The sequence below is a fragment of the Corapipo altera genome, unplaced genomic scaffold (assembly GCF_003945725.1).
Source record: "Corapipo altera isolate COAL_440 unplaced genomic scaffold, ASM394572v1 55, whole genome shotgun sequence".
Taxonomy (NCBI): domain Eukaryota; kingdom Metazoa; phylum Chordata; class Aves; order Passeriformes; family Pipridae; genus Corapipo; species Corapipo altera.
Genome location: NW_020884882.1, coordinates 3,285,079 through 3,303,279, shown reverse-complemented (window position 1 = coordinate 3,303,279; position 18,201 = coordinate 3,285,079). Strand labels below are relative to the sequence as shown.

Genomic DNA, 18,201 nt, shown 5'->3' with positions numbered 1-18,201 from the left:
TGGGAGCCTCTCTGTGGTCATCGTCATCTTCTTCACCACTCCCCAGCCCTGTTGGTGGCAAGCTGCAGCCCTCCAGCAGTGCTGCTGCTGAGAGGGGCTCCTCCTGGTTTCCCTCCTGGTGTGGGGCATGATCCTTGGCAAGGTCATCCAACCTGGCATGGATGGAGGTGCCAGGAAGCAACAGAGCCCGGCACACACTTCCCACCAGTGTGAGGCAAGGGGGGAGAAGATGGAGCAGGGAGGGCCATGGTGGAGGAGCCTGTCCAGTGTTTGCTGCCGTGTCGTAATTAACGACATGTATCTGTGATGTCATAATTAACCATGGGGATCTCTGATGTCGTAATTAGCAATGATTAACATTTTTTAGGAGGGTTTTGTCTCCTGGCTGGTTGCTCTGGCAACAGCACCGAGCTGCTGGTCTCAATCTGACACGTTCCTCTCCTTGTCGACTCCTTAATTGTGTTGTCCATGGAGCTAATGAGGCAGGGATCCAGGGAGGGGCGGAGAGCCCAGGGGTCTGCCCTGGCAGGCAGGGGCAGCCCCCGGGGGGGCTGGGTCATGAGAGAAGGTGTGGGCTGGCAGTCAGGTGATGTGGAGAATCTCTGAGTAAGGTGGGAAGGCTCCCCCCCATCCTCTGGTACCCTGAGTCCTGTCTGCTGCTACCCTGCTTCCCTTCACACTGCTGCCAGAGCTGCGGGGAGCCACGGAGGGAGTGGGGAGCAGGTTGTTGGGTGCTGAAGGCACCAGGATGTCCTGGCACGAGGCTAGACCTACACCTGCCTCTGACAGCAGCACATCTGAGAACCTGCCCGTGTGCCACCATCCCCTCAGGTGCTCAAGCATGGTGCCCTGCCAAGGGCAAGGTTGTCCCCCAGCTCCCAGGCTATGCGTTCGTCCTAAGAAAGGGCTTGCCAGGTCCTTGGCGTGTGCATGGAGAGCAGCCATGGGGCCAGGAGGTCAGGGCATGGCTGGAAGCTGGGGGTTGTTTATACTGACTGACTTGGTGCCCTGATTTCAGGGAGCTGCTTGAGTCCAGCTTCTTGTCTTAGCCTGGTCACATCCCAAAGGCACAGGAGGTGACAAGACATAGGAGCTGGTCTCTGCTGTGCCCTGACATCTCTGAGGTTTCTGGTGGCTTTGAAGGTTATGGCATCCCATCCCTGTCACCTCCTTCCTGCAACATTCACTCCCACCCCTTCTCTTTCCATCCCAGGGGTCGACACCATGAGTGAGGCGAGCTCCATCAGCATGGAGGCCACAACTGACAGCAGAGACACCTCGGTGGCCACCTCCATCCTGCTGCCCTTCCCAGCCAGCCGTGGCCGGGAGGAGGCGGACAACCGCAGCGAGCACAGCTACAGCGAGTCGGGAGCCAGCGGCTCTTCCTTCGAGGAGCTGGACCTGGAGGTCACCGGGGATGGGGAGGGAGCCCCGGGTCTGCTACCTGATGTGGGCTACGCAGGCAACCAGGAGGTGGCAGACAAGTGGACCAAGGAGCCCATTGCTGCTGAGAGAGGAGAGGAGTGAAGCAGAGACCTGGCTGCCTCTCCCGCCAGGGTCTGAGTTACTGGGAACCTGTCGCCTTTCCCACCTCCTTCCTCACCAGCCAAGAGATTTCGGTTGCTGATTCCCCCCAGGACCTGCTCTCCCTCTTTGCAGAAAGGGTGTTTGACTGTTTTGGGGGTGCTGGGAGGTGGGGGGGTTTTCTGTGGTGCTTGGCGGTGCCGGGTGGGCACAGGCTGGGGGAACAGCGAAATGCATTTGCCGTTTGTGTGTGTCTGGGTGCGTCGCAAACTCCTCGCAGGTGTCTCGGGGGTGGTGGTGGATGGTAGAGGTGTCCCCCCTTGTCTCTGCCCCTCTCACCCACAGCTCCTCTCTGCCACACCACCACATTTTCTAGCACCAAAGAGCTGTGAGGTGGGTCGGTTGGGTTGTTCCTCTCTTCTCTTCCCCTTGCTGAACAATGGAAACATCCCATGTAAACGTGGTCCTCCTGGCACTGCCATGGGCGCTTTGGGGTCTGTAATAAAGTGGATGCTTTTCCTCACTGGTGGCTGGTGTGTTGCTCTCTGCCTCTTGGCCAATCGTGCTGTCCTGCCTCATGGTGGAGAGTGGGCTGTGGGTGGAGGCTGCTGGTGAGCTGCCCTGTGCCCCCTGACTGAGCCAGGGAACTGCCCAGGGGCTCTGCATCCCTGCTGCTCACACTTGCTCCCTGCCTGGGCAACCCAGTGGGGCCACAGACACCATCCTGAGCTTCTGCAAGTGGCGGGGGGAGCAGAGAAGGGTCCCAGTCACTGTGCCGAGCTGGGCTGAGCTGTAGGGAGGTGGCATCCCTGCTCCTCATGGGAATATGCAGGGAGTAACAACAGTAAAGCCAGGTCCCTAGGCTGCTGATAGGCCTCCTACTGTGGCAGGTGACACCAGACAGCCTGCGCTGTGCCTTCCTGACATCCCATCTGCCTGGTCCTGCAGCTGTGGAGTGCAGGCAGGGAGGGCTGCCCATGCTGGTCCCAGTTCCCTGTTCCTCAGCTTGGGACAAGGGAGCAGCCTGGACATCACCGCCATAAGTGTCCCGGGGCAATCCAGCTGCCAGAGTACTTTGCTGAGTGCCTTTGGTGCCTCCCCCAGCCCAGGGATCATTTCCTGGTGGTCAGACACGGCAGCCCAAAACCTGGGACTTGGGATGGGAGTGCGAGGAGCAGGAGAGGCCTGACTGTCCCTCCGTGGTGGGATTGTGTACTCCCTGGCTTGGAAAGGTCATGATTAGTCCTCAGCCAGTGATTGACATGAGATTGTTCATAAATATTTTGTGCACTGAGTGATAAAATATTAAACTCCTCCAGCCCACATGGAAAAATATTGCTCTTCCTGGTGTTTATCTTTGTTGCTGGTTATTACAAAGCTGCCAAGCCCCCTGAAATATTTATGCCTGGCTGAGGCTCTATGGGGGGTTGGAGCCAGATAGCAGATCCCAGTGCTGCTGGTCTCCTAACCCTGCTGAAATTGGGGGCCAAGGAGGCTTTGCTGTCATCCTCCTGACATCGGCAGCACCAAAGCAGCAGCAGCTGGGACAATGCAGCCAGTGCCAAGGTGTGTGTGAGGCTGGTGCCAGGTCCCATCTGCTGGGGGAGAAGTGGGACCATGGCAGGGCCAGCATCCCTTGGCACAGCACATCCCCAGTCCTCCCCAGCTCTCTGTCCCCCCTGCCTCACAGTGACAAGGTCACCCAGCCCAGGCATCCTCCTGTCCCCAGTGTCCTGCTCCATCTGTGCTAACAGTCTTGAAAGGAGACAGGCTGGTGGGGTCTGGGGTCCTGCTGCCAGGGGACTCCTGGGGGGACCTTGCCATGGAAGGTCTGAGTTCTCTCCCCCAAACCAGGATTGCTGTGGGGAGGGAGTCCGGCAGAGCGGGTCTGACTCACTGAAGTGCCTTGACCCACAGCCTGCAAGTGCAGGAGCTGGCAGGGGGGCAACTTAGGCAGGAGCAGTGAGGTGGATATTTTGATGAGATGTCCCAGAAACAGTCCTGTCCCCTGTGTTATCCCCTGTCCCATTTTTGTCCCTAAGTCACAGAGCTCTCCAAGACAGTTGAGCTGCCAGCATAGGGACAGGCAGGGTCCTGGGCTGCTGAATGGCTCTAGAAGGAGTCTGGGTAAGTGGTGGAGACCTGGAAAGCTAAACCTTGCCAGTGCCTTTGTCTTTGGATGGTCCAAATCCTTCCCCAGCTGGGTGCTTGGACGGACAGTGAGTGCTGGGGACTGTGTGGAGTGCAGGGGGGCAGGAGGATGATGCTTGGGCCCTGGGTTCCTCCCAAGGGCTTGAGGAGCAGGGGCAGGCCAGGCAAGGGAGGAACAGCGCCTGAGGCACCAGCTTGTGGCTGTAGAGCTTGAGCTGGGGCTGGAACCCCTCTTACTGGGCTGGCAGTGAGCTGGGGGGTCTGAGACCAGGGGAGCAGGTGCTGAACCGTGCCCTGCCAGGTCTGCCAGGGTGCAGAGCAGGTCCTGCCTGCTCTGGCCGTGTCCTGCCTCTGCCCAACCTGGATCTGACCATCCCTTGCCTGCATCTACCCATGCCTTGCCTGTGTCTTACCTGGATCTTCTCTGGCCTTATCCTGCTTGTGTCCTGCCTGTGCTCTGGCTCAGTGTGGCCATCCCTTGCCTGGATCTGGCTGTGTCTTGGCTGTGTTCTGCCTTCTCTGGCCATGTCCTGCCTGTTCCCTGCCTTCCCTGCCCGTGTCCAGCCTCTGCCCTGCTCGGACCCGACCATCTGCCCCCGGCTTTGCCCCAGCCCTGCCGGTGCCCTGCCTGGCCCTGCCGGTGCCGGAGCGAGCGGAGGGCAAACGAGGGGGCCCCAGGGGTGCCGCTGCCCGCCGGGCCGGACCGGGGCCGGGCCGGGGCGGGGGCCGGGGCCGGGCCGGGCGGGGGGCGGAGCGGCTCTGCTCGGCTGGGGCTGGCGGAGTGTCAGAGGCGGCGGCGGGAGGCGGCGGCAGCCGCAGCTCCGAGGCAGCCGCGGCACCGGCACCGGCTCCTGGCACATCCCCCAGGTAAGGGATGCGGTCCCACCCCGGCGCTCCTGTCCCCGTGGCCTCGGGCCCCGCTGTTCCCCGGCGGCGCTCCGCCGCCTCCAGAGCCCCAGTGCCCGCGGTGGAGCGGCACCGCGACCGACGATCCCCCGCAGCCGTCGGGGCCGCGGCACGGCGGGGCTCGGCGAGCAGTGCCCGGTGCTGGGGCTCCCGGAGCCGCGGGAGGGGAGCGGAGCCCGGGTACCGGCACCGGCACCGGAGGGTCGGGCGTGCGGGTGGTCCGGGTGGCACCGGGGCCGCTCCCGCCGCTCCCCGCTGCCCGGCGCAAGACGCGAGGCTTTGGCAGAAGGTCTTGGGGGGTCCCCGTTCCCCGCCGTGCCCCGGCAGCGCCGAGACCACAATAGGAACCCAGCGGGACCCGCCGCCGCAGCCCCCGGCCGGGGCCGCCCGCCGGCACCGGGGCAGGGAAGCGGGGACAGACCCCTCTGCCCCTGCTCTTCCCTCGGGTCTCCCCTCAGGGTGTCTGTGCGGGGGACAGCAGTGGCGTTGCGGAGGGCTGTGTTTGTGCGGGGGCAGCCGGACCTCAGGGCGCGTTTGGGACGGGATGTGGGGCGGCCGCTGTGGCGGGGGGCGCCGGGGGAGCGCCCCGGTAAGGTGCCTCGGTCCCGCTGGCAGCCCGTGGGGCAAGGGGGAGGTGGGGGCTCCTGGTAGAGCTCAGCGATAGTGGGACCTCTGGGACCCCCGTGGGAGGTGACATTATCCCGGCGCTCCCGCAGCGCTGCCGCTCTCGCACACGTCCCAGTTCTCACCCACCCCCAGGGGCGCTGGTGTCAGGGGAGTCAGGGCACCTGGCAGAGGGTGGGAAGCTCTCAGGGCACAGAGGAGTCACGGCCCCTTCTCACCCACCCCACTCGTGATGCGTTTGAGAGGCAAGGCTGCCCGCAGCCGGCAGGAGCTTCCCGCCGTACTGTGGCAGTCGGGATGGACTTGGCTCTGCCCTGCCTGGTGCTTCACCTCCCCAGATGTTCCACAGAGGTTGCCGCGGGCTGTCCCCCCGGCACTATGCCAGCCCAGCTGAGCAGCTGCGGGAATGGTGGCAGCCCTACTCACGCGTCCATCAGGCTAGGTGATGGTTTGCCCTTCAGAGGAGCTTGGCCTGAAGGTGCCTTTCATGTGGTAGGTCCTGCCAGCTGCCCCAGAAGAGCTGGACCACAAGGACCTGATCTGGCACCACCAGACCCCTGTGTCAGGCTCTACCTGGCAGCGATGGGCTCCATCAGTTATCCATGTGCCTGTGTCCTCTTTCCTGCTTTAGGAAACCCTAGGTCCCTTAAAAGCATCTTCTGCCTGAAATAAGGCAAGGACTCTTTGTCTTTTCCCCAAAGTCCTTCAAATTGATGGGTCAGGTAGTAGATGTCCTGAGTCAGCTGGAGGCTTGTCACCAGCAGGCAGCACCAAGGGACAGGCACTTTGGTGTGTGGAGGAGGAGGTCTGCGTGTGTCTCATCACCCCACCCTGTTACATCCTGTGGCACAGTGCTGCCCACATCCCCCTGGGCATCACCACCAGCTCCGACTGCTTGCCAGAGGGCTCCTCCAGCACAGTCATTACCTGTCCAGGAGCAGCACGGGGGCATTGAGGGGTGCTCTGCTCCTGTCGGGGAGAGAGGCCTCAGTACTGGCTGTGGGGAGCTGCAGGGGGGGCCAGCACTCTCCAGCATCACCCTCCCACCCTGTGTGCCCCCGTGAGCTCTGCTGAGCTGCGGGCGAGCCCTGAGTCCCACCGCAGCACCGGCAGCTTCCCGTGCCAGAGCAGCCTGAGGCTTCTGGGCTGCCAAGGGGTTTCCTTCTCCCATGGCCCCTGAAACACCAGCCCTTTGGGATTTCAGCAGTCAGCTTCAAATGGGAAACAAATCTCTCCTGTGATTTGGGAAAAGACAACGGATCTCTGAGGGGACTGCACCTCCTGCCAAAACAAGGCCTGTCTGCTGCAAAAGCCTTTGATTCCCCCGTGCCTCTATGCTTTCTGCAGAGGGAGTCAGCAAACCTGGCTCTTACTTTTACTGAAATCTCTGAATTTAGTATACAGGGAAGGAAGGGGCGGTGGTGAAAGAACAGACTCTGAAGCACCGCGACTGCCAGAGCCCTGCATGTTGCTGCGGGAGGATGAAGCCAGTGACGAGTCCCTGCTCCGGCCCTGGTGCCACGGACAGCCCTGGGGGCAGCAGCAGGGTGGGTGGGCTCCGTGGTTATGGGAAGGGGATTAAAATAGTGTGGGTGCTGGGTGCTGCAGGCATGGTGAACTCGTGGCCGGCTGCTTTTGGCAGCACTCTTGGCTGGAGGTTGGGAGCTGTCGGCACCCCTGATGCTGCTGCGTGGGTCGGGGGCTCAGCTTGGAGCTGGCTTTGGTTCTACCCGCCCAGCCTGGGCTCCCTGTGCCAGGTGATATCCCTGGCTCTTTCCCCCTCCTTGGTATTTTAGGGCTGGCAAGTTGCCCCCTGGCAGGCTGCTCTGCCCGGTGCTGTCAGAGGGGCTATCTCTGTGCCCACCCCCGTGCCAGTTCATCCCTGGGAGTGCTGTGGGGAGACCGGTGCCTGCGCCCCTCCTTGTCCCCTGGGATCTCTGTCACTTGTGTATGTACTGGGGGTCCCATGTCACTGTGGGAACTATTGCACCTGTTCACCTCACCCTTCTGCCCTTGCCAACCCGTGCAGCACTGACACTGCCCCTGGGGACAGTCCCTGTCTTGTCTTGCAGCCTACAGACCTAGTAGCTTTTCTTTTGCTTTTCCAGGTGCTGAGGGCTCTGCTGGGGTGGTACGACCCCTCTCTCAGCGACACCACGCCGTGCCACCCCCTGCCACCCAATGCCTGGGGTCTGCCTTCCCTTGCCTTGAAGGGTGGCAGCAGGTGACACGGGGTGGCGCGGGTCCCCCAGTTGGTGCCAGCACACCCCATGGCGGTCCCCTTGGCCGCCTGGTTGTGGCTGATGCACCTGGCCACCTGCCTGGCTGCAGGGCACGGCATGGCTGGCAAGAAGGAGATCAGCATGGATGGGGACCTGGTGATTGGGGGCCTCTTCCCTGTCCACGAGAAAGGAGTGGGGAGCGAGGACTGCGGCAAGATCAATGAACACCGAGGCATCCAGCGCCTGGAGGCCATGCTCTTCGCCCTGGACGAGATCAACAAGGACAGGAGCATCCTGCCGGGGGTGAAGCTGGGCGCCCACATCCTCGACACCTGCTCTAAGGATACCTACGCCCTGGAGCAGTCCCTGGACTTTGTCCGTGCTTCCCTCACTAGGGTGGACGGCTCTGAGCACATCTGCCCTGACGGCTCCTACGCTGTCCACGATGACGTGCCCACTGCCATCACCGGCGTCATCGGGGGCTCCTACAGTGACGTTTCCATCCAGGTACTGCCCAGGAAACCCAGCTGCGGGAAACCTCCAACATGCCATAAGCCATGGGAGCCAAGCCTGTCCCAGATGGGGGTGGTGCATGGCACATGGCTCAGCTCCTCAGCCCAGGATGATCTTGATACTCATGTCTATGCTGTGGCAGGCAGAGCAGCACTGTGCCCTCTGCCACCCCAAAATCCAGCCTGAGAGGTGCAGCTGACTGCAAGGGATTTGCACATCTGAGGGGCTCAGCCATAGGGCTGCTTGGCCAGGGCAGGGTGGGCACAGGAGGCCACTGCACCCACATCCCCCGTGATCCCATGGGAACAGGCACCTCAAGCCTTGGAGCTGGCTGTCACCCTGGATGGGATGCTCAGTCCCCAAACCACAGCTCTGTTGACCCAGGGGCCGGCTTCGGCAGGGAGAAGAGCATCCCTTGAGGATGCAGCAGCCAGCAGGTCCAGCTGAGTCCCGGGGGTGACCATTGAGCCATGTGCCCGCTGAGACCTAATGAGTCCCCAGCATGTGTCAGACCATGTCTCCCAGTCCTTGGGGTCCCTGCATCCCCCAGCCACAGGGTAGAGGAAGCTGGGGTTGGATGATGGAGGCAGCATCCTGGTCCAGCCCACCTGGCCGTATGTCCCTTCCCTTGCTGGGAACCTGGCACGTCCCCACAACAAGGGGCACTCTCCAGACCCTGGACAGGCAGGTAGAAGCAGGGGTAGAGTGTGGGCTGGCTGGGGAGCATGGGGGTCACTGGGGGGGCATGGCGGGCTGGCAGCTCCCATGTGTGGTGAGGACTGGCAGCAGCATTGCTGTGCTCGGGGACCTTATTGCCGTTAGGGGACTTTGTTGTGGAGATCATTTGTCCACGTTAATTAAGCTGTGTCTCTTGCCTGGGGAGCAGTGAGATGTGAGCAGGCTCCGCAGCCCAGCCAGCACACCCGAGCCCCCCTTGCTGCTCCCAGAGCCTGGGTTTTAACAGCCTCATTAGCAGGCTTTTTTTCCCCTTTGAAGCTAACAAGGGCTTCTGCCAAGGGCTGGAAGGTGCCAGTCCTGCTGGGGCTCCCAATATGCGATGCACAGGCGCCAGTCCCCTTACCCAGCTCTGCAGCATCGCCCAGACTGGGTGGGGGGCTCTGTCCTGGCCTCCAGCCCTCAGAACCATTCCCACCCTGTGCTGTGGGGCTACCAGGCATCCTGGCTTTCTCTTTGCCTACAAGCGTATCCCACAGGTCACCCACAGCAGAGTTTCTACTTTTGCCACTAGTCTATTTGTCCCATCCACAGACCCAAATTTCAGAGGGGAGTTTTGAAATACTAAAAAAAAAAAAGAAAAAAAGAGAAATGAGCATGTCTGAGGGCTCAGGCACTCTGTGAATGTACCATCCACTCTTCTTCTCTGGTCCCTCCACAGACCAGGATGCTCCGGGTCAGGGTGGGTTGCTCATCAGCTCCATGGTAGTACTTGGGAGCACTGTGCAACACTGGATGTTGGACAGGGGTCCTCCAGTGGGAATGTCCCTTACTGGGCCACATCTTCAGGCACTCACCTTTCCTCCTCCACTCAGGTGGCCAACCTGCTGAGGCTCTTCCAGATCCCACAGATCAGCTATGCCTCCACCAGCGCCAAGCTCAGTGACAAGTCCCGCTACGACTACTTCGCCCGCACCGTCCCACCAGACTTCTACCAAGCCAAAGCCATGGCAGAGATCCTCCGCTTCTTCAACTGGACCTACGTCTCCACTGTGGCCTCGGAGGGTGACTATGGGGAGACGGGGATCGAGGCCTTTGAGCAAGAAGCCCGCATGCGAAACATCTGCATTGCTACCTCGGAGAAGGTGGGGCGCTCCATGAACAAGAAGACCTACGATGGAGTGGTCCGGGCTCTGCTGCAGAAGCCCAATGCCAGAGTGGTCGTGCTCTTCACTCGCAGTGAAGATGCCCGGGAGCTGCTGGCGGCTGCCCAGAGAGCCAATGTGTCCTTCATGTGGGTGGCCAGTGACGGGTGGGGAGCCCTGGAGAGCGTAGTGGCCGGGAGCGAAGCGGTGGCAGAGGGAGCCATCACCATCGAGTTGGCAGCCTACCCCATTAAGGAGTTTGCTGCCTATTTCCTTAACCTCCATCCCTACAATAACAGCCGAAATCCCTGGTTTCGGGAATTTTGGGAACAGAGGTTTAAGTGCAGCTTCCACACGCAGGACTGTAGCCGGTATTCCCTCAAGGCAGGCAAGTTTGAGCCGGAGTCCAAGATCACGTTTGTGATCAATGCTGTCTATGCCATGGCTCACTCTCTCCACAACATGCACCGAGCACTGTGCCCCAATGACACCAAGCTCTGTGATGCCATGAAGCCCGTCAATGGCAAGAGGTTCTACAAGGACTTTATCCTCAATGTTAATTTTGACGGTGAGTCCAAGGTGGAGATGGGGTTTGGCTGCCAAAGTGGAAAGAGATGGGTGGTGAGACAGGAAAGATGGAGACCTAAATTTGACCCAAGACCCTCCAATTCCTCCAGCCTGCCCACACCCAGGGACCTGTGTGCCATGGGCTGTGGTTGTCCTAGGCTGCCAACAGCCCACCATCATCCTTGGGCCTTGTGTCCCCAGTGGAGACATATGTGGAGAAGCTGGTGAACAATTCCATCCTGCTACAGCTGGATGGGACCCGCTCCACAAGGAACCCTTCCATGGAGCGTTTGCTTGCAAGTGTTGTGATTTATTCACATTTTGGGGATTAAAATGAAGGGATACCCTTGATCAGGGACTCACATAGTTTGGGGTGAATTAGAAACATGTCCTCTATGACTTGGGCTGAGCCTGGCTATTCAGGTGTCACTGAGCGCCATGCAGGGTGCACAATTCCCCTCCTTGCCCTTGCAGAGCTGGCTAGGGCTGACGGGCTCTCAGGCAGGTGGGGAGGTAGTTCTCCACCTTTGCTTTCCTGCTCCTAATGTGTACACAGGCAGCAAGGATGGGACTGAAGGCAAGAAACAGATTGGACATTAAACTGTGTCCATGGTGGGATGTAACCCTTTGAAGGAGCCTTGCCTCCAGGCTGGGAGCAAGTGTTCTCCTGCTTCATGGCAGTGACAATCTCCCCTTGTCCTCCCTCCAGCTCCGTTCAGGCCAGCAGACACAGAGAGTGTTGTTCGATTTGACCGCTATGGTGATGGGATCGGGCGCTACAACATCTTCAACTATCACCACGTGGACGGGCGGTATCGGTACCAGAAAGTGGGCTACTGGGCAGAGGGGCTCATCCTCGACACCAGCCTAATCCCGTGGGCTGAGGTCTCCATCCCTGTGTCCCAGTGCAGTGACCCCTGCAAAAAGAATGAGATCAAGAGCATGCAGCCCGGAGATATTTGCTGCTGGATCTGCATCCCCTGCCAGCCCTACGAGTACTTGCTGGATGAGTTCACCTGCATGGACTGTGGTCTTGGTTACTGGCCCAACGAGACCCTGAATGGCTGCTACGAGCTGCCCCAAGAGTACATCCGCTGGAAAGATGTCTGGGCCATTGGTCCCGTCACTATCTCTTGTCTGGGCTTTATCTCTACGCTCTTTGTTATCGGAGTCTTCGTGAAGAATAACGACACCCCCATTGTGAAGGCCTCTGGCCGGGAGCTGTGTTACATCCTCCTGACCGGGGTCCTCATGTGCTACAGCATGACCTTCATCTTCATCGCGAAGCCCTCCACCGAGGTGTGCACGCTCCGGCGCCTGGGGCTGGGCACGTCCTTCGCCGTCTGCTACTCGGCCCTCCTGACCAAAACGAACCGCATCGCCAGGATCTTCAGCGGGGTGAAGGAGGGGGTCCAGCGCCCCCGGTTCATAAGCCCCACGTCGCAGGTGGTCATCTGCATGGCCCTCATCTCTTGCCAGCTCATCATCGTCATCATCTGGCTGCTAGTGGAGACCCCCGGCACAGGCAAGGAGACTGAGCCTGACAAGAGGTACATCGTCACCCTCAAGTGCAACAACCGCGACTCCAACATGCTCATTTCACTCACCTACAATGTCCTCTTGATTGTCCTCTGCACGGTCTATGCCTTCAAGACACGGAAATGCCCTGAAAACTTCAACGAGGCCAAGTTCATTGGGTTCACCATGTACACGACCTGCATCATCTGGCTGGCCTTCCTGCCCATCTTCTACGTGACCTCCAGCGACTACCGTGTAAGAGCCTGAGCTTTGGGGGGCTCTGATAGGGCTTGATCTAAGTGGTCCTGGAGATTTGGGCCCCATGGGGTTTGTGATTTGGAGATTTGCGGGCCTGGGGAAGGGTCTTCATCCATACACCTCTGCACTGATGGTCACCTCTGCACTGGGGCATTCGGGACCAGGTGAAAGATCCTGAATGGCTGTGGCTGAGGGGGTAATGAGTCCTGGAGAGAGGACCCTTCTGCCTTGCTAGGATGAGGATGGAAAATGGCCCTGAGACCTCCAGAGAGCCCCTCAGCCTGATCATGGAGGAGTGATGTGTCATCCTTCAGCCTTGTGACATGAAAGCATGAGTCACTGGCCCATCCAGATATCTCACCCCAGGGCATGAAGGCCAACCCCAGGGCCAGCATGGTCCCTGGGGAGCTGGACAATGCCAGGGACTAGAGAGCACAGGATGCACCCTGCAGCACCTCAGGTTCCCTGGCAGGGCAACCAAACATGTTTCTGACAGGCCTTGAGGACTCGGTGGGGGCAGCTACATTCATGGGTTTCCAGAAGGGATCTACATCCTCCAGAGGGAGTGGGCACTGGGGTGGGGGGTTCTGGGCTCTACCTCCAGGCACTGTACCAAAGCGGCATGTTGGCAGGGCTGGGATGCTGGACAGGGTGTACCTGCTTTGCAGGGGTGACATGATCCCATAAGGGCATTCCCCATCTTCTGCCCATGGGTCTGACAGAGGGATGTGGTATGGTATGGAGTGGGATGTCCCTGCAGGGTGGAGTCCATGCCCAGTGGGGCTGGGCAGTGCCACTGGGGCTTCATCCTGCCCTCCTCGGGGCAGACGGCTCGTGGGTGGAGCACCTGATGCCCCCCACTCTGTCTCCAGGTCCAGACCACCACCATGTGCATCTCGGTGAGCCTCAGCGGCACCGTGGTCCTCGGCTGCCTCTTCACCCCCAAGCTCCACATCATACTCTTCCAGCCACAGAAGAATGTGGCCAGTCACCGCGTGGGCACCGCTCGGTTCAGCGTGGCAGCTGCCAGCTCCAGCCAGTCCCAAGGTGAGCACAGTGGGGCTGGGGAAGGGCTGGGGAAGGGCTGGGGGGGGCAGCATCCCCTTCCTGGGGGGGGGGGGGGGGGGGGGTGGGAGTACCTCAGCATGGGCTCCTGAAGGAAAGTGGGAGGTGGGGTAGGGCCTGATGGGAAGTGGGGAGGATGAAGGATGCTGTGTCCCCAGCAGCTCTTCCCTGTCCCTTGTCCCAGTGCCTCATCTCCCAGGACAGCACAGCTGCCAGAGGGGTACTGCTCCTGGGGGCATGTCATTACTCTGAGGGAACATGGCCATTCCCCAGCACTCTCTGCCTCAGCCCCAGGGGGACATAGCCACTCCAGGCACCCTCCACCCCAACCCAGGGGATTTGCCTGCCCCCAAGTGCCTGTCACCATCCCAGGAACCCTCTACTCCACCCCCAGGGGCTATGGCCACCCCTGGGCACCTTTCATCAGCCAGGGGGTGAAATGGTCACATTGGGTACCCATAGCCCACTGCAGTGGGGTGCAGTGGGGTGCTGTGAGGTGCTGCTGCCAGACCCCAACCCACCCCTGACTGCTGCCTTCCTGGCCAGGCTCAGCCTCGCAGTACGTGCCCACGGTGTGCAATGGTCGTGAGGTGGTGGACTCCACGACGTCGTCCTTGTGAAGGATGGGGGGGTCAGGCTGTGGTGCTGCCACACGGCACCTCCCCAGGGAGAGCAGTGCCCACAGCATGGCCCGACCGGGTGCCGAATGCAGCCGGGAGGCTCAGCCCCTGCCCCAGCACGAGCTACACATTCCACGTGTCGGGTCATGATACGTGTCACCCTTCCCTTGCACCGAGCCACGTTACATGTCCTCTGCACCCTGCACTGAGCCATGGTGAACATCCCCAACCCCTGCACTGAGCCGTGGTGAACATCCCCAACCCCTGCACTGAGCCACGGCGCATGTCCCTCTGCGTCACCTGCACTGAGCCATTGTGCACCCCCACCCCCCTGCACTGAGCCATGGTGAATGTCCCTCTGTCCCTTGCACTGAGCCGTAGTGCACATTGCACGGACCTTGCACCGAGCTGTGGTGTGTGACCCCCATTCCTTACACCGCCTGTGGCACAAATACCCCCTTCCTGTCCCTTGCACTGAGCCCTGGTGCACAACGTGACTCCCTCTCGCAAAGCCACATTCCAACTCCCGCTTTTCTTGTGCCAATCCACGCCGCACCTCCTGCTCCCTCCACAACCGAGCTCCATGCTGGCACACACTGCCCACCACGCTTTCCCTGCCACCCTGTGCCAAGCTGTGCTCCACGTCACTCTTTCCCTGGAGCTTTGCAGTTTCACTTTTCCTCCTGGTTTGGCCCCAGCAGAGCTGCCGAGCATGGCCAGGCTGGGCCCAAGCCCCCCATCGCTCCCCTTGCTGTGCGTGGCGCTTCTCACCCCTTTACGGGAGACGGGGCAGGAGCAGGGGCGGATGAATTCCCGCTGGCCCCCAGCCCCGGCAGATCCCGTGGGGCCGTTGGAGGCTCAGGGCGAGTAACAGGATCCAGGTATTTGAGCCCAACCACGTTTTTAAGAGTAGATATTTTTCTGTGAGCAAGAGTGTGATTTTTTTTTTTTTTGTAATTTATGTAAATAAAGTCGTTTTGGTGGTTTTTTTTTTTACAAAATGGACTGTTCCAGAGCTCAGGTCCGGCCGAACCTGAGGGAAGGGGACAGACCCTCGCAGAGGGCAGAGCCACATCACAACACGGGGGCCAGCAAGGCTGTGTGACACCCCCTACTCACAGCCTGCCAGCCCCAGGGGGGTGGCTGCACCAAGGATGCATCAAGGTGCAGCTCCAGGGACAGAATGACCTGCTTCACGATCGGGGGGCTAGGAGCTGCCAGGAGATTCAGGGCCAGAGGTTGTGGCTCTCTGTTTAAGGGGGATGATGCAGATGCTGTTTTTGGCTTCTTTGATTCTCCACCACCGTCCAAGCCTGCGGATGAGAGAGACGAGGGTCACACTCCAGCAAGCACTAGAGGAAAGGGGGCTGCACCCCCAGGCAGTGCCAGGGAGGAGGGTAACTACCGGTGCTCCTGCCCGATGCCAGCCACCAGGAAGTCACCAGATGACGAGAACTTGAGGCTGTTAACAAAGCCCACCTGGAGGGGACAGGGCAAGGTGAAGGAACAGGGCAGGTTAAGGGGATCCCATAGCCTCCTCCTGCTGTCCAGGGAGGGGAGCCCCTGCAGTGAGACCCTCCAGCCCAGCTCCAGCATTCCCAACCTGCCCATCAATCCATACCAAGGGGATGTCCCAGAGGTGCTCCAGCTTCCGAAATCCCTCACCACACTTCCAGAGCTTCACGCTGGCGCTGTGGGATCCTGGGGCAGAGGAATGAGATTGTCATGCACCCCAACCCAGGGATGGGAGGAGGACCTCCCCCACACCCTCAAAACGGCTGCCACACACCTGTAGCCAGGAGGTCACTGTTGCGCAGGGCGGCCACCGCTGAGATCCAGTAGGGCTGCTCCAGGCCCTGGGAATCCTGCATGCCGTGTGCCTGCCGAGCCAGCGCCAGAGGCTTCTTCTTCGTCAGCCCCCAGAGGGCTAAAGACCTGACGGGGACGTGAGGGGTGAGGGGGCTGGGGGGGCCCCCGCCCACCCCCGGCACTGCCCCAGCCCCGTGCTCACCCGTCATCGGCGCCGGACACCATGTGCTCCTCATTGATGAGCTGAATACAGTCGATGGAGCCCCTGTGAAGAGAGGGGGCAACTGTCAGCAGTTACAAGTGTGCTTTGGCATCCTGTTCAGGAGACGCGGGCTCACCAGGGTATCAGCATCCCCAGGGTGCTCCCCGAGATGCTTGGCAGCCACACACCACTGCCCCAGCTGGGCATGCCTGCCCGCAGCCTCCTCTCCCACCCCAGACTTACTGGTGCCCAGAAAACACGAGCTGTGTCTCCTCAGGGATCTTCCAGAGCCGCACGGTGCCATCCCGTCCCCCTGCCGTCACACAGCACTCCCGGCTCAGGCTGTCCAGCCCCGTGATGACATCCTGGTGCCCGAATCTGGAGGAGGAGATGGCAAAGAGACATGGTGGCAAGCATGGCCCCCTGCCCCCTCACCTTGCCTCCCCCAGGGATGCTGGCACACCCTTTGGCAGGGTCAGTGGGATCTCCCCCGGCCTTACAGGGTCTCCACATAGGCGTTCTCTGCCACATTCCAGACTTTGACACAGCGGTCATGGGAAGCGCTGTACAGCTGGTGTGTCCCCTTGCGGAAGGACAGGCCCTGCAGACAGATGGATGGACAGGGCACAGCAGTGAGGCAGGGGCACCAGGGAGGATGGGGCTGCCCAGCCCCACAGGCACCACGCCTGATGCCCCTGACTCACCGAGACAGCGTCACGGTGCCCTGTGAAGATGTGCAGGCGCTTGCAGGTGGCTGTGTCCCAGATCATGATCAACTTGTTCCTGTCTCCTGTGGCCTGGCAGACAGCAGGGGATGCCCAAGACCTGCCTCTCAGAGACCCAGAGCCCACCCCAGCCTCCACTCCCATGCCAGCCTCCATTCCCACCCCATATGCTTTTGGGTGATCCCAGGGACCCATCCTTAAATCTGTAGCGGACAGAGGCTGCTTTAACCGGGCAAGGCACATCTGGCCATGAGACACAACCCACAGGACCCTGGGAGGAGATGCAGTCCCCCTGGCCACCTCTCTGTCCCCTGTTCCCATACCAGGTACTTGCCATCCGATGAGATGGCCATGCAGAGGATGTGGGATGCGTGTCCCATGTGCCGCTCCTCTGTGCCCTTCTTCCCCCCGGGCACCACACACAGCCTCTTCCCGCTGTCCACCTCCCCTGTGGGAAAGGTAGGCCACCATCACCCTCTGGGAGCCTCCCACCACTCCCAAAAGTGCTAATGAGCCTCCCACAAAGCCCAAAACCACTCCCAAAAGTGCCAACGAGCCTCCTACAGATCCCAAAACAATGCACATTCCCAGAGCAGCCCAGGGCTAAGTCACTACCACAGGCACCCACAGCCCTGATGCTGCAGGGTCCCCTGCAGAACAGCCAGTTGCAGCCTCAGGTGAACACTTGCATTTGATGAGGGAGCCGTCCTTGGACGCAGAAAAGATGAACCTGTCATCGGGAGAGATGACCAGGCAGGTGACAGGCAGCTGGTGTCCCCGCAGCACACGGATGCTGGCTGGATCCGGAGGCTGCACCTGTAGGGAGAGTGGGATGTGAGCTGGGCTCCCCCGGCCCCTTCCCCGGGCTTGGGAGTACCCCAGCAGGGCACCGTGGGCAGCAGAAGGGTCGTGGGGTGCTGGCCATGCCCGAGTGTCCCCCAAAGCTGGCACTTATGGTCTGCCACCGGGCACTTACATCTTTGGCGACCAGGCGCTGCAGCCGGCCCTTCTGCTCGAGCTGGGGGAGAAGCGGGAGGCTCAGCAGAGGCGGCCCCAGCCCCGGTCCCGCGGGAGGGGCACAGAGCCCACCACCGGGACCGCGGGGCCGCGCCCGCCCCCCCGCTCACCACGTCCTCGTTCAGTCGGTCGCCGATGAGATCCGCTGGCTGGGTTTCCTCCTCCTCCGCCCGCTCCTCCTCTGCGGTCGGACAGTGCGTGAGAGCCGGGCCCAGCGCCCGGGCCGCCCCGCCGGGGCACCGGGGCCGGGCGGGACTCACCGAGCTGGCGGAGCTCCTCCAGGTACTGCTTGGCCAGGCGCAGCTTCTTCTCCTGCGGCGTCTCCTCCACCTCCTCCTCCGCCGCCGCCGCCTCTCGCCGCCGCCGCCCCAAGGACAGGCTGCGGGGACACGTGTGCGTGAGCATCCCCCCGGCACCGACAGCCTCCCGGGGCGGGCACCCGCTCCAGTACCGGCACCTCCCTGGCGCAACCCTTACCTCTCCGTCTCGGAGTCGCTGGACACCTCCTCGTCGGCGGGCCGGCCGGCCGCCGTCCGCGGTCTGCCCTGGGCGTTCGGGACCTGCGGGACCGGGCGGATCAACACGGGAAAAGGCGCGGCGAAACGCGCGACGGCGGCCACCCCGCCGGGACAGCCCCTCCTCGCCCCCCTCCCTCCCTCC

At 61.3% G+C, this 18,201-nt stretch overlaps 3 protein-coding genes across 3 annotated transcripts in view; 2 read left to right on the top strand and 1 right to left on the bottom strand.

The window, feature by feature from the left end:
- The window catches only part of TEX264 (testis expressed 264), a 38,233-nt gene extending 36,186 nt beyond the window's left edge, over window positions 1–2,047 (top strand). Inside the window, exon 6 of the mRNA XM_027640511.1 lies at window positions 1,214–2,047. Within this exon, the coding sequence (XP_027496312.1) occupies window positions 1,214–1,527 (314 nt within the window). The 3' untranslated portion in view covers window positions 1,528–2,047. The remainder of the gene's footprint in view (window positions 1–1,213) is intronic.
- Window positions 2,048–4,436: 2,389 nt separating this feature from the next.
- On the top strand, window positions 4,437–14,779 carry GRM2 (glutamate metabotropic receptor 2). The gene is made up of 6 exons (XM_027640338.1): window positions 4,437–4,542; window positions 7,314–7,934; window positions 9,491–10,328; window positions 11,037–12,100; window positions 12,976–13,150; window positions 13,715–14,779. Exons 2-6 carry the CDS (start codon window positions 7,476–7,478, stop codon window positions 13,786–13,788), a joined length of 2,610 nt encoding a protein of 869 aa, XP_027496139.1. The 5' UTR covers window positions 4,437–4,542; window positions 7,314–7,475; the 3' UTR covers window positions 13,789–14,779.
- The window catches only part of RRP9 (ribosomal RNA processing 9, U3 small nucleolar RNA binding protein), a 5,076-nt gene continuing 1,618 nt past the window's right edge, over window positions 14,744–18,201 (bottom strand). The window contains exons 2-15 of the mRNA XM_027640293.1: window positions 18,019–18,197; window positions 17,802–17,920; window positions 17,652–17,722; window positions 17,501–17,542; window positions 17,214–17,340; window positions 16,848–16,972; window positions 16,504–16,596; window positions 16,300–16,400; window positions 16,043–16,177; window positions 15,800–15,862; window positions 15,578–15,723; window positions 15,410–15,489; window positions 15,194–15,267; window positions 14,744–15,101 (exon numbers count right to left, since the gene is read on the bottom strand). Of these exons, the coding sequence (XP_027496094.1) occupies window positions 14,996–15,101; window positions 15,194–15,267; window positions 15,410–15,489; window positions 15,578–15,723; window positions 15,800–15,862; window positions 16,043–16,177; window positions 16,300–16,400; window positions 16,504–16,596; window positions 16,848–16,972; window positions 17,214–17,340; window positions 17,501–17,542; window positions 17,652–17,722; window positions 17,802–17,920; window positions 18,019–18,197 (1,461 nt within the window). The 3' untranslated portion in view covers window positions 14,744–14,995. The remainder of the gene's footprint in view (window positions 15,102–15,193; window positions 15,268–15,409; window positions 15,490–15,577; window positions 15,724–15,799; window positions 15,863–16,042; window positions 16,178–16,299; window positions 16,401–16,503; window positions 16,597–16,847; window positions 16,973–17,213; window positions 17,341–17,500; window positions 17,543–17,651; window positions 17,723–17,801; window positions 17,921–18,018; window positions 18,198–18,201) is intronic.